This window comes from Sapajus apella, unplaced genomic scaffold, assembly GCF_009761245.1.
Source record: "Sapajus apella isolate SASKATOON/1434 unplaced genomic scaffold, GSC_monkey_1.0 scaffold59, whole genome shotgun sequence".
Lineage (NCBI taxonomy): Eukaryota > Metazoa > Chordata > Mammalia > Primates > Cebidae > Sapajus > Sapajus apella.
In genome coordinates, this window is record NW_022436999.1 from 2,959,857 (window position 1) to 2,972,959 (window position 13,103).

Consider the following 13,103-nt stretch of genomic DNA (forward strand, 5'->3'; position numbering starts at 1 on the left):
CTGATTGGAGGCCATGGATGTTCTACAAGAAAGAGGAGCATCTTAGTAAAATGTGGTGGTTAAAACCATACTTGATGTCATCTGTCTGTGAGTTCTAGCTCTACTATTTCCTTTGTACTCAGTTTCCTGAAATATAAAATAGGGATAAAAGTATTACTAAACTCTAGGGTTGCTATGAAAATTAAATGAGAAAGTACTCAGCATTATACATACAATAAACACTTGTAGATGCTAGTTACTGTTATGAATGTCTTTATGATTTGGGGTGGTATGGGGGGAACAGTCTCAAGTTGAGTCATATCCCTTAGTATGCCTCAGGGTAAAGAGTCTTCTGGAACCACAGATCATCTGGGTCTCTAAGGGGTTGAACTGGACCCCCAGGAGGTTGGAATCTATCTCAATTGGTGTCTGGGCCAGGGTCAATCACATAAGAAATGACCACTGGCTTGGTCATTGGAGATATTCTTGCTTCCTCTAACATCTCAGCCAGGAACCATTTCCTGGCAGGGCTGCAAAAAGGAACTGGGCATTCACAGGGCATCTTCCACCTTCAATTTCAAAAACTGGGTGCATGCATTCACTAACCATCCGCCTCCTTGCCTTGTTTTCTTTCTCTTTTTTTTCTTTTTGAGACAGAGTTTCACTCTTGTTGCCCAGGCTGGAGTGCAATGGTGCGATCTTGGCTCACTGCCAGCTCTGTCTCCTAGGTTCAAGTGATTCTCCTGCCTCAGCCTCCCAAGTAGCTGGAATTACAGGCATGCACCACTGTGCCTCGCTAATTTTTGTATTTTTAGTAGAGATGGGGTTTTGCCATGTTGGTCAGGCTGGTCTTGAACTCCTGACCTCAAGTGATCTACTTGCCTCAGCTTCTTAAAGTGGTAGGATTACAGGTGTGAGCCACTGCGCCTGGACTTGCCTTGTTTTCTTTCATCTTTTCCTTCAGTTCATTTATTTTCTCATGGAATAGTCCTTTTAAACTGGCCTCTGATTCTGATCATGCAATAGCACATTCCCCCCAAAAACTTGTTGCCACAAAGTGTATGCAAGGCCAAAGGAGAACAAAGGCTGTGATTCTCCTTAATTCTCCTGGTCCACAAGATCAATAGGACTCCAAGTCCTCTGTTCATCAGGATGATTCTACCATCCCAATGTTCCACATCTTTTTACTCTGGAAGACCAGCTCTCTTCCCTCCCCTATGGATACTCACCCCCTTGGGATTGGTTGGCTCTCACAGCAGCCACCTCCTGTCATTGGGTTGGCTCTTGATGAAAGAGCTGTGCAGCTGTGCCCACCGTCTTGTCGCTGCATGGGGCTCACTGGAATCCTCTAAGTGTCAGGGTTTTCAGAGGTCAAAGTAAGGAGGCAATATCTTTTTCTCTCCACATGTCTCTAGGGTGGGTGACTGTCAAACCTCTGAATGAATGTCTTTGTGCACATCACTGATGACAAGAGCTTTCTTTACTTTTGAAGATGGATGCTGAACATCTTCAACCACTCTATTCCTCCACAGTCATCCTCATAACCTCTTCTTCTCTGAGTCAGGTCAAAGGCAGAGGCCCCCAGCACCTGTTGTGATGCCCCCAGCATCCCAAGCACCGAGGAATGTGGGCTTCAGCACTTGGCAGCCTTGCCATTCTGGGGATTAAACCAAGTTAATCTTCAAAGCCCTTTGGGAGGGAGGTCTTCATGGGTACAATATGCACCCTGATGTTTTGTGTCCCTAAGGGAACTTCTCTTTAAGCACAGGCTTTGGGAATTTAAAGAGGTCCCACATAGCCTCTAAAATCAAGTCAGGGTTTGTCTATGAAATGTATATGTATTTTCAAAGCAAATGGTTATAATTCAGATAAAAAATACAGAAGACTGATGTCTGAGGAATCTTCCTTGGTGGCTACATTTGTTAATTCCAAAAACATAGTTATTGAGCGCCTACTAACCACTTAGGATACTATGATAAACAGAAGAGACACAGTCTTTGCTCTTATGTCATTCACTGTTGAATGGCTGGGAGCTGAAGCATTAGTAAGAGTGGGGAGTGCAAATGAGAAACCCTCATTTCAAAGATGAGTAATGAGAATAATGGCATGTGCAAAGGTCCTGGGGTGGACAGTCCCTTAGTGTAATCCAGGAGTGAACATGAAGGCCATTGTTGAAATGTAATAAGGGAGAGAGTGATGGGATGAAGGGGAATGAATGGGAAGGAGTGAGTTCATGCAAGGCTTTGAAGGTTATGGGAAAAAATCTGGTCTTTATATCAAGAGCAAGAGAAGGCTACTAAAGGGCTTCAAATAGGGGAGTGGTATGCTTAAGTCTGATTTAAAAAAAAAAAGATTATTGTGGCTATATGAGGAAAGTGGAATTGAGAACTAGCAAGAATTGGAGTGGTGAGCTCCGTTAGAAGGCTACTGCAGTAGATTCATAGGTGAGGAGTGATGGTGGCCTGGGCTGGGATGATGGTGGTAGGAAATGGAGGAAGAGTTGATGGGATTTAGTGATTGGATAAGGGACAGAAGAGAGACTAACACCTGCGTTCTAGCACGAGTAACTGGGTGGCTGAAGATGCTATTTTCTGAGCTGGGAAACAGGAGAAAAAGGAGCATATATGGGAGATGAAGACATTGAAACCTTTAAGGTGCTGTACAAATGCAAATCAGCATTCCTTTCTTACTGAGGGTACCCCACACAGTTGTAGCAGAGGGGGAAAGATCCCTCTTCTTTTTTTAGCTGTTGCATGGTTATTTTCATTCTCATTCCACCCAAATGAGGCAACGAGTGGAAAGATGAGTGTATAATAGCTCCAGTTACATTTTTTTCCCATTCTTCTGAGCTCAAGCTCACCTTTTAGTGGTTTGAGGTCAGTAGATGAGGCTGCATATCACCCCCAAAATCTTGTCTCCGGTTTAACAGAACTTATTTGAGAGATATTTGCATGCTTTATTAATAACGATTTTTACCACTCGTTCCTTTCCATGTTTGGATTTGAAATTTTAGTGGCTGGTGGATCATCATCTTCCTGTAACTGCCTGCTTAAACTGCTCATAAGCAGATTTTACTGGAGGGCTCAGAGCTGCTGTGAACTTGGCCTTGGGCACACCTTACAGGGCCTCCGTTTGGCTATGGGGTGGGTGGCATTCACTATGAATCAACTCCTTATTTCCCAAGGTATCTTAAAATTATAAATTGCTTCCAGAAGTCTTGCATTCAGGGAGGAAGTTTCTTTCCAAGGGAGATAAATTATACCTAAAGCAAGGTTTTCAATTTTTCGGGGACTAGCCCATGAAAATTCAATTCAATATACACTCTTGCAAACCTATGTTATGCAAGATTCTTGAGGATAATGACAAGAGGGGAAGGAAGTCTGAACACCCCAGAAAGAGTGTAAGTGGGGATGGAGATTCAGGTTATACACAGCCTACTTTAAGTTGCTTCTTGAGAACTTTCACAGGTAATAGAGGTTTGGGAGAAAGGACTTGAAGGATATTGCTGCATTTCCATCCCCAGTATTCCCAGCTATTTCAAGCCATTTTTCAACAGAGTCTCCACCAGATGGTTTTGAGGACAGAGCAGCTATTTGTGCCTCCCATTGACTTCTATTTTTCCAAGTGAGAGACTGCCCCATATGTTAGTGCAATATGTCACTGGAGGTGAAGCATCATTTTGTATTGGTGGGAACCTGCCGTTTGCTGTCCCCTTTTTCCTCATGCCTTTTCCTGCCTCTCTGATCTTTTCTAGGTCTCTGGCTTATCAGGAGGACCATTGGTGCTGCAGTAGAAGCCAGTGGCTAAGTCTCGTGTATGGCGTGGTTAAGGTTGCAGCCTCTCACCTCTGCCTTCCTCCATTTTGGGCTGGTTACCTTTGTGCTCTTCCTGAATGGTCTTCGAGCAGAGGCTGGTGGCTCAGGGGATGTGCCAAGCACAGGGCAGAACAATGAGTCCTGTTCAGGGTCATCGGACTGCAAGGAGGGTGTCATCCTACCAATCTGGTACCCAGAGAACCCTTCCCTTGGGGACAAGATTGCCAGGGTCATTGTCTATTTTGTGGCCCTGATATACATGTTCCTTGGGGTGTCCATCATTGCTGACCGCTTCATGGCATCTATTGAAGTCATCACCTCTCAAGAGAGGGAGGTGACGATTAAAAAACCCAATGGAGAAACCAGCACAACTACTATTCGGGTCTGGAATGAAACTGTCTCCAACCTGACCCTAATGGCCCTGGGTTCCTCTGCTCCTGAGATACTCCTCTCTTTAATTGAGGTGTGTGGTCATGGGTTCATTGCTGGTGATCTGGGACCTTCTACCATTGTAGGGAGTGCAGCCTTCAACATGTTCATCATCATTGGCATCTGTGTCTACGTGATCCCAGATGGAGAGACTCGCAAGATCAAGCACCTGCGAGTCTTCTTCGTCACCGCTGCTTGGAGTATCTTTGCCTACATCTGGCTCTATATGATTCTGGCAGTCTTCTCCCCTGGTGTGGTCCAGGTTTGGGAAGGCCTCCTCACTCTCTTCTTCTTTCCAGTGTGTGTCCTTCTGGCCTGGGTGGCAGATAAACGACTGCTCTTCTACAAATACATGCACAAAAAGTACCGCACAGATAAACACCGAGGGATTATCATAGAGACGGAGGGTGACCACCCTAAGGGCATTGAGATGGATGGGAAAATGATGAATTCCCATTTTCTAGATGGGAACCTGGTGCCCCTGGAAGGAAAGGAAGTGGATGAGTCCCGCAGAGAGATGATCCGAATTCTCAAGGATCTGAAGCAAAAACACCCAGAGAAGGACTTAGATCAGTTGGTGGAGATGGCCAATTACTATGCTCTTTCCCACCAACAGAAGAGCCGGGCCTTCTACCGGATCCAAGCCACCCGCATGATGACTGGTGCAGGCAATATCCTGAAGAAACACGCAGCGGAACAAGCCAAGAAGTCCTCCAGCATGAGCGAGGTGCACACCGATGAGCCTGAGGACTTTATTTCCAAGGTCTTCTTTGACCCGTGTTCTTACCAGTGCCTGGAGAACTGTGGGGCTGTACTCCTGACAGTGGTGAGGAAAGGGGGAGACATGTCAAAGACCATGTATGTGGACTACAAAACAGAGGATGGTTCCGCCAATGCAGGCGCTGACTATGAGTTCACAGAGGGCACGGTGGTTCTGAAGCCAGGGGAGACTCAGAAGGAGTTCTCTGTGGGCATTATTGATGATGACATTTTTGAGGAGGATGAGCACTTCTTTGTAAGGTTGAGCAATGTCCGCATAGAGGAGGAGCAGCCAGAGGAGGGGATGCCTCCAGCAATATTCAACAGTCTTCCCTTGCCTCGGGCTGTCCTAGCCTCCCCTTGTGTGGCCACAGTTACCATCTTGGATGACGACCATGCAGGCATCTTCACTTTTGAATGTGATACTATTCATGTCAGTGAGAGTATTGGTGTTATGGAGGTCAAGGTTCTACGGACATCAGGTGCCCGGGGTACAGTCATTGTCCCCTTTAGGACAGTAGAAGGGACAGCCAAGGGTGGCGGTGAGGACTTTGAAGACACATACGGGGAGCTGGAATTCAAGAATGACGAAACTGTGTAAGTAACCCTCCTGTATTCTGCCCCTCCTCGACCCCATCTTTTGCCATCTCTTTCTGTCCTTCTGCACTGTACTTTACAACGTTTGCTTGTGTTTGTGTTAATGTCAACGTTTGGTTTCATCACAGGTGTGCAGGATCAGCAGAGACCATGGACAGGTTCTGCTTCTAAAGTCTTCCTCAGTTTTATCACTTTAAATTGTTTCTGGGCAAGGAATCCTGTAACAAGAGCTAAAGACAGAGAACATTTTGTCCACTAAAACACAAAATGATGGCTGGCGGAGGTGTGGGATGATAGAAATTTGTATCAGATTTTGGAGAATTCTTGTGACTAAGAAGGACTAAAGAACTGCTTGGGCCTCTCCTTCCTCCCTTCCTTGTATGAAGGGTGTCTATGAGCTTTGAAACCAGTCCTTTTCATTCTGGGGCAGCAATAGCCCAATCTGAACAGTCTCAAGAAAACAAGTGACATTGGCTTTGTTCCCTGGTACTAAATTGCCAGTCGCACTGTATAACTAGATTCCAGGCACCTCTTCTTTAATTTGGAAATTGCAAAATTGATAGAAGCTTGGCAATCTGTTTAAATGCCCATAGACTATTTTATAGTATGAGGCTTGCCCAGCCTGGGTGAATTGAGTCAGGATAGCTTAGATACTGGAAGGTATCTTGGAGAAGCAGAGCTCCCAGGGCAGTGGCTACTGGTCTCTAGTCACAGATTTAAGCTCCAAAATCTTGCTAAGCAGTGAAGGAGAAGCATCCTAGGAATTGTGGGAGAAAATCTATCTTCTGTGTGGTCATCTCTTTTTACACTCCAGGACTCTCCTGAAGTACTTCTTCTTGGGTTACTGCCCCATTCAGTCCTTCAGAAACTGTAGGTATTATACTTCTGCCGCCTCTATTACCCTAAGGCCTCTGCCTATTGAACCCTCTCACAAATTGGATGTTCTGTCCTTTTTCCAGGTGGATAGCTTTAAAAGGGAAAGCAGAATGACTTTCCCCAGGATCTGTAGCTTATGAGAAAGTAGATTTTCCAGGGTGGCCTAGAAGGGTGGAGATGAGAAATGGGAACTGCCTCTGAATGACTGCAGATATCCACAAGTAAAAGCAGTGGCAGGAGATGATGTGAAGGGTAAAAGGAGCATATAGGAAGTCGGGGGGGGCGGTGTCCATCTCTTTCAAGAACCTCCTAATTACACCTTCAGTGGGAAATGAAACCATACAACCTCTAGAAGAGGAGGAGGAAGGAGTTCATGGAAAAGCGGGGGACATAGAAGCTAGGGAGAGGTGTCCTAGAAGTGCTTCTGCCCAGGTCCAGCCATGAGACAGAGCTCAAAAAGAGCTAGGCACTGCTGGTGACAGAGCTGAGTGACCTGGGGGGACTCTGCCTCTGTTCTTGCTCAATCCCTTCCTAATAATGTGACCTTGCGCAGGTTATTTTGTGGTTCTGGAACTAAACTTTCTCATATGAAAGTGAGAATAACAATACTTTCCTTGACTGGAGGCAGGGCCAGACCTTTTTGCAGTTCCTTCCAGCTCTAAGATTTTCTGAACCATAGACACAAGCACGCAGTGTAGGTCGCATTTGCACTAGCCAAAAATGGATCAGGGGATATTGTCTCCTAAAGGGAAATGGCCATTGACAAATTGATTTATTAGAGCTCTGTTTAGTCATTTTGCTGGGAAGGATAATCATTTGTTAATGTAAGTAGAAACCTGTGCCTTCCGGAGAATACTATCCATTTATATGCGCTCTGGGGAGAGAGTTTATACATACGAATGAAGGACAGGGCTTCACTGGGAAAACAAACTCCGTGGAATTTCAAGCAATTATGGCAATGTCAGTATGGAAGAAGTTATGGTAAAGCATTAAATGACATTAAGACCACAAAATTTGCCATGAATTGACAGACTTGTGGTTCTGCTGATTCAGTGCCCTTTCTACCCATGGCACGGAAAGGTTGTTTTTCAGAGATCAGAGGATTATTTCATTCTATTAATTTCCTTGTTCTATTAATAATCAATTATGCACCTAGGATCTCTGAATATGACTAAACCTTCCTCAAGCTCATTTGCATTTTCAGTTTGTATAATACCTTGGTGTAAATGAGCCTCACAAATTATCACTTCTGGGTGATATCCTAAATGTATGTCAACCTCCAGAAGTTTGAGATTCTGGTCTAGATATACTAAGGTTTGGCAAACAAATCTACGTTCCCATCCATCCCTTTCATTTAGACTTCATTCATTGCAGAATAATGAGTCCAAAACCCGCTCATTTGTTCTCACACGGCCCCCTATTCTTGTCATTTTAAATTGCAATTTTACAACTAGAGGCAATATTATGGAGCAGAAAAATCATGGGCTCTAAGTACACTGCATTGGGATTCTGGCTCCACTACTGACTTGACAATGTAATTTGGGGAAATTTTATTAACCTATGAAATAATTTACTCATTTGCAAAATGAGGATAATAATATTTCTCTTGCAGGGCCATTATGATGATTCAAGGTATTATATGCAGTGTACCTGGTACATGGTATATACTCAGTAAACAAGACTCTTAATAGTAATATTGATGAATTAACAATATTCTTCAGAAGACACTGTTGAGTTGTTTAGGTTACTTGGCTCTTTGTGTGATCCTGTGTAATGAGCATGCTAGTTTTGGATTACTATGAAGATTACTAACCTAATCTCATAAAATATCAGAGCTAGAAAGGACCTTAGAATATCTTCTGGAGTCATGCTTCTTAAATTTTAATGTGTTATTCAGTCATTTAGGTATCTCACTGAAGGGCAGATTGGTCTAGCGGAGGGCTTGAGACTCTGCATTTCTAACAAGCTGTGGCTTGTTAGCTTGATGCTGCTGGCCCCAACTTGGAGGTGAAAGGTTCTAAAGCTCTTAACCAAACCAGGAGACCCAGCAAAGAAGTGGTTTTTCAGCCGGGCGCAGTGGCTCACGCCTGTAATCCCAGCACTTTGGGAGGCCGAGGTGGGCAGATCACGAGGTCAAGAGATCAAGACCATCCTGGCCATGGTGAAACCCCGTCTTTACTAAAAATACAAAAATTAGCTGGGCGTGGTGGCCCGTGCTTGTTGTCCCAGCTCCTCAGGAGGCTGAGGCTGGAGAATCGCTTGAACCCAGGAGGCAGGAGTTGCAGTGAGCTGAGATTGCGCCACTGCACTCCAGTCTGGTGACAGAGCAAGACTCCGTCTCAAAAAAAAAAAAAAAAAAAAGAAGTGGTTTTTCAAACAACTTGCTTAATTGAATAATGATTGCTTGCTTTTTAATTCTAACTTCCAACACGAACTTAGCAAGAACCCAGAGGCTGTGCTAATCGCCATTCCAGTCTGGAAACCGAGATGGACACCTTCAGGGTACTTGGACAAAGTTGTGTCATACTTGGAACAACTCCCCTTTCTAACCTCTCCCTCTTTGTGTAGCTTTATTTGCCTACCAAGCCTGGTAGCATTGGAAGTCTGCCCTCACTATACTCCCCTAAATATAATCAAGTCGAGGCCAGGCCTGTGCTCTCTCAATAATATAGGATCCACAAATTCACGTGTTTGGTTTTATGCTTCGCTTCTTCAAAGGTGCTTTTATCAGCATGGAAGAATAGAAAAGGATGAGCTTTGGAATATGAAAGCAGATATTAATCCATCACTCACCAGTAACTTTACACACGTCACATCACTTGTCTGAGTACCAGATTTTTGTTGGACAACAGAAATAATATCCTCTATCCTTCAAGGGAATATTAAATATAAATATGAAAACAATACACAGCACCTTGTCACAGAAGGTGTTCAGTCATTCAACAAACATTTGTTAAATATTTACCATGTACTTGGTACATTACTAGGCACTGGGGTTAAATCAGTGAATAAGACAAGCTGACATTTCAGCTCTCAAGGATCTTAGTGTCAAGTGGAGAGGATTGAAGAGCACAGACAAGTCAAAGAACATGGGAGAAGGGGCCTGGTTGAGATAGATTGAATAAAGGAGCAATGAGAGCTCCCGCAATGTGTGTGGTACCACTAAAGTTTCTAAATTAGCCTTTGTTAAAGACATAGAAGTGACAGAGGTGAAGTGGGGATAGATATGTGATTAATTTGCATCCATATTACAATAAACCCTTGACACTTAAGAGGGATAGTATTGATGTCTTCATGATCCAGAAGAACCCTCACCTTTGTAATCATCACTATCATGGCTTCTTGAGATTTATGGCCTTTAAGACTGTGGCACACAATGACAGAACATCACGGAGGTATGGGTTCTGCCTGCACACTAATTTCACTCATTAAATAAGCAACTGGCTCCTACACCCCAGGCTCTCAGCACGCCTTTGCAGAATAGCAGATTATTGCAGCTCTTGGACCTTTGAGGTCTCTGGGAGTAGTCAAAACCACAGAAGTCAAATATGTAAATGCCAAGATCTACTATAATTAAATAGCACAGGCCCCCTTCAAAGAAAAAGAGAATATTGGCTGTGCCGCACATTCTCTAACCAAATCGGAATGTTAAAGCTTAAAGGTATCTGACCTCCCATTTTGTAAATTATGAAGATGAAATTCAGAAAGGGAAAGTAACTTATCCAAGGTCACGTGACTAGCTATGATGGAAGTTAGTTAGGGTTGGGAAGGACTTCAGAAGCTGCCAATTGAGTGTTCTCTCCACCCTTTCCCATCTTAGACTTCTCCATTTTATTTTTATCCATCAATAAAATGTTAACTTTGGAAAGCATATGGCAATTCTTGGGTAAAAGATGCTCTGGAAGTGTGAGTCCAGGAGTACAATGTGACTAGTCTTAACTAGGAATAATAATATATTATGGACTATTTTTAATCTCTTGATTCACCTTGAACTGTTCAGGAAGGAAAATATTGAGCCCACGGAAAATTTTTTAAAAGTCTTTCTCTATCTGAATTGAGAAAAGGTGATAGGCATAGTTGGAACATCTTTTAGGCAGTGCTGGTGAACTGCAGACTCAGCCTTATTCCATAAAATAATAAAATTTTCAAAATGATGCAGCCCATTCCCTTCTAGAGATACCTTTTCTGTAATGTCTTAACCCCAATAAATCTTTCTGTGAAAATCTGTAAAAATCTGGAGTGTTCCAGGATACAATTTGCACATTCTCCAATTTAACTAAAACACAATCTTTTTTTTTTTTTTTTCCTTTTTCTTTGGCTTAGGAAGGTTTTAAGATAGTTTCTTTCTGGCCACAGAAGGAGATGATTTGCCTCTAGAATACCCTTTCTGTGCTTGAGGGAGTCACAGGCTGCAAGCTCGGGGAGGGTGAGAGTCAGGTAGAGGCGATGGCATCGCTCCCTTAGCCAACATCCCTTATTCCCTTTCCTTTGGCCTTCAGTACCAGTGGCAAAAAGCCCTTCTTCTCTTTAGGTAGATAGTCAGTCACTAGAACTGTGGCTTCCTGAAACTCTCAGTGGAGCTGTGTACTTGTCACATATTTGTCCTGAGAAGGGACTCCATTTCTGAGCCAGTTGTTGAATGGGGATACTTAGCATAACAGTGGGGCATTTCCAGTAGGATTGTTGATTGTTCAGCCACAATTGCCCACTTTCCAGGCCCAAAGGAATAATTGAAGGCTATGTAGATTTTTTAGCAGAAGCTTTTGCTATTGTATCCAGAAGGGTGCCAGGTCCTGATGAAATGTCTTTTTTTCCCTCTGTCTCTTTTTCCTTCTTAATTACTGAGACTGTCAAAGAATATGTCAAAGGGTGAGATATTCCAATTCCAGGAACCAAAAAGCACCCCCAGTTCTGTGGAGACCCTGTCATGTCTGCAAAACTCTCCTGAAAGGCCAGAGCCCTCCTGGTTAACTTGTTTTAGGGACTAGGCAGGCGGTATCCCCTGGCAACACCGGATCAGCAATTCTCCTTCTACCTAACTCAGTCCCACACCATGTGTGGCAGAGTCTCCAGTGCCCCTGCCCTGGTCTGCTCATGTTGGTTTGCTCTCCAGAATAAGAATTCCTCAATATCCACAAGAGATTGATTCCAGAAGTACTCTGAGGATACCAAAATCCTCAGATGCTCAAGTACCTGGTATAAAATGGCATCCTATTTGGCATATGACCTAGGCATATTTTCTCCGACATACTTTATTTATTTAGAGATGGAGTCTCGCTCTGTCACCCAGGCTGGTGTGCAGTGGTGTCAAGCAATTCTCCTGCCTCAGCCTCCCAAGTATCTGGGACTACAGGCCAGTGCCACCACACCCAGTTAATTTTTGTATTTTTAGTACAGATGGGGTTTTGCCATGTTGTCCAGGCTGATCTCAAACTCCCGACTTTGGGTGTTCCATCCATCTCAGCCTCTCAAAGTGCTGGGATTACAGACATCAACCACCACACCTGGTCCCTTATTGTTGGTTTTTAAAAGAGAAACTAAGCTGTGCTTCCAGAACCTAGTTTGAAAGTTTCAAAACCCGGCATAGAGCCGGTGGCATGTAATTGTTAGTTGAAGAAAGAGAGCTCCTTGATCTGCAAAGAGAGCACGGCCCCATATTTAAATTCTGCACATCCTAGAAGCATTTTTCAAGAATTGAATGCTTTGAGAATTTTGCTAAATAACCATGGAGGAAAGCACTACACAATTATTTTCAGGTGGCGGGATACTTACCATTCATAGGAATTATATTTCCACTCCTACCGCTTACTGGGTATCCAAGTAAGAAATTTCCTGGATAAGTAGAGGAGAATTTAAAGTTGAATGTGGTGGAACTTATTATGGAAAACTGTGTTTTTCTGAAAACTGGATATATGTATATGTTTAAGTTCAGCTCTCACTTTGGAACCGTCCTTACTCTTCCTAGCTAAGGATTAGCATGCATAGGTGCAACTTGAGTATCCCTGCCTGGACGCAATTCAGTTACCTTTTGGTGGGTTAGGTTTCATGAAGAAGCAGTTATTTGCAGAGTGTATAGAAAACACTCTATTGTAGGTTCTTTAGTTGGTACTTTGAAAATAAATGACATCTAAATTGTAACTTAATATTCAGAATATGTCTGCAAAACAAATTGTAGATTATGGATGACTACTATTGCCATCTCTCCATAGCCCGACTGTTTGGTCTTGATTTGTCAACCTTTTAGATTTCTCCCCGTGTATTCCGCATGACCTTCACCGACCCCGCTACCATCTCCAAATCTCTTTCTGAGTTGTGGGGATGCAGGTGTATTCTGCCTCCATCACAAGGGCTAACTGTGCCCTGGCTGCAGTTCCTCATTTATGGTCACGTTATTTCCATCCTTACACCCTACTTTGTGTTTGTATACTGTTTTCTTACACTTGCTGTCTCTTCCAAACATTCTCTGCTGCATCCGCTCTTTCTCTGTCTGCGCTCTAGGTGCTGCAGGGGCTAGTGCTGGGTTTCCTTCCATTCCTCCTTGCACTCAGTGCCTCCCTTCTCAATTCCTTTTGCCATGTCTCCCCTTTAAGTCTTAACCTACTCCAGATAGTCCTTTCCTTCACACTGTCGGCATCTGCCCTTGGGTTG

At 43.7% G+C, this 13,103-nt stretch overlaps 1 protein-coding gene across 12 annotated transcripts in view; it reads left to right on the top strand.

Annotated features, from left to right (window-relative positions):
- SLC8A3 (solute carrier family 8 member A3) overlaps positions 1 to 13,103 on the top strand; it is a 147,278-nt gene that overhangs the window by 16,515 nt on the left and 117,660 nt on the right. For 10 of the 12 annotated variants that reach the window (XM_032245763.1, XM_032245766.1, XM_032245771.1 and 7 more), the window contains exon 2: positions 3,734 to 5,579. In XM_032245763.1, the coding sequence (XP_032101654.1) occupies positions 3,796 to 5,579 (1,784 nt within the window). In that variant the 5' untranslated portion in view covers positions 3,734 to 3,795. Of the gene's footprint in view, positions 1 to 2,336; positions 2,424 to 3,733; positions 5,580 to 13,103 lie in introns of those variants that run through there. The other 2 variants (XM_032245764.1, XM_032245773.1) reach the window with 2 other exon arrangements.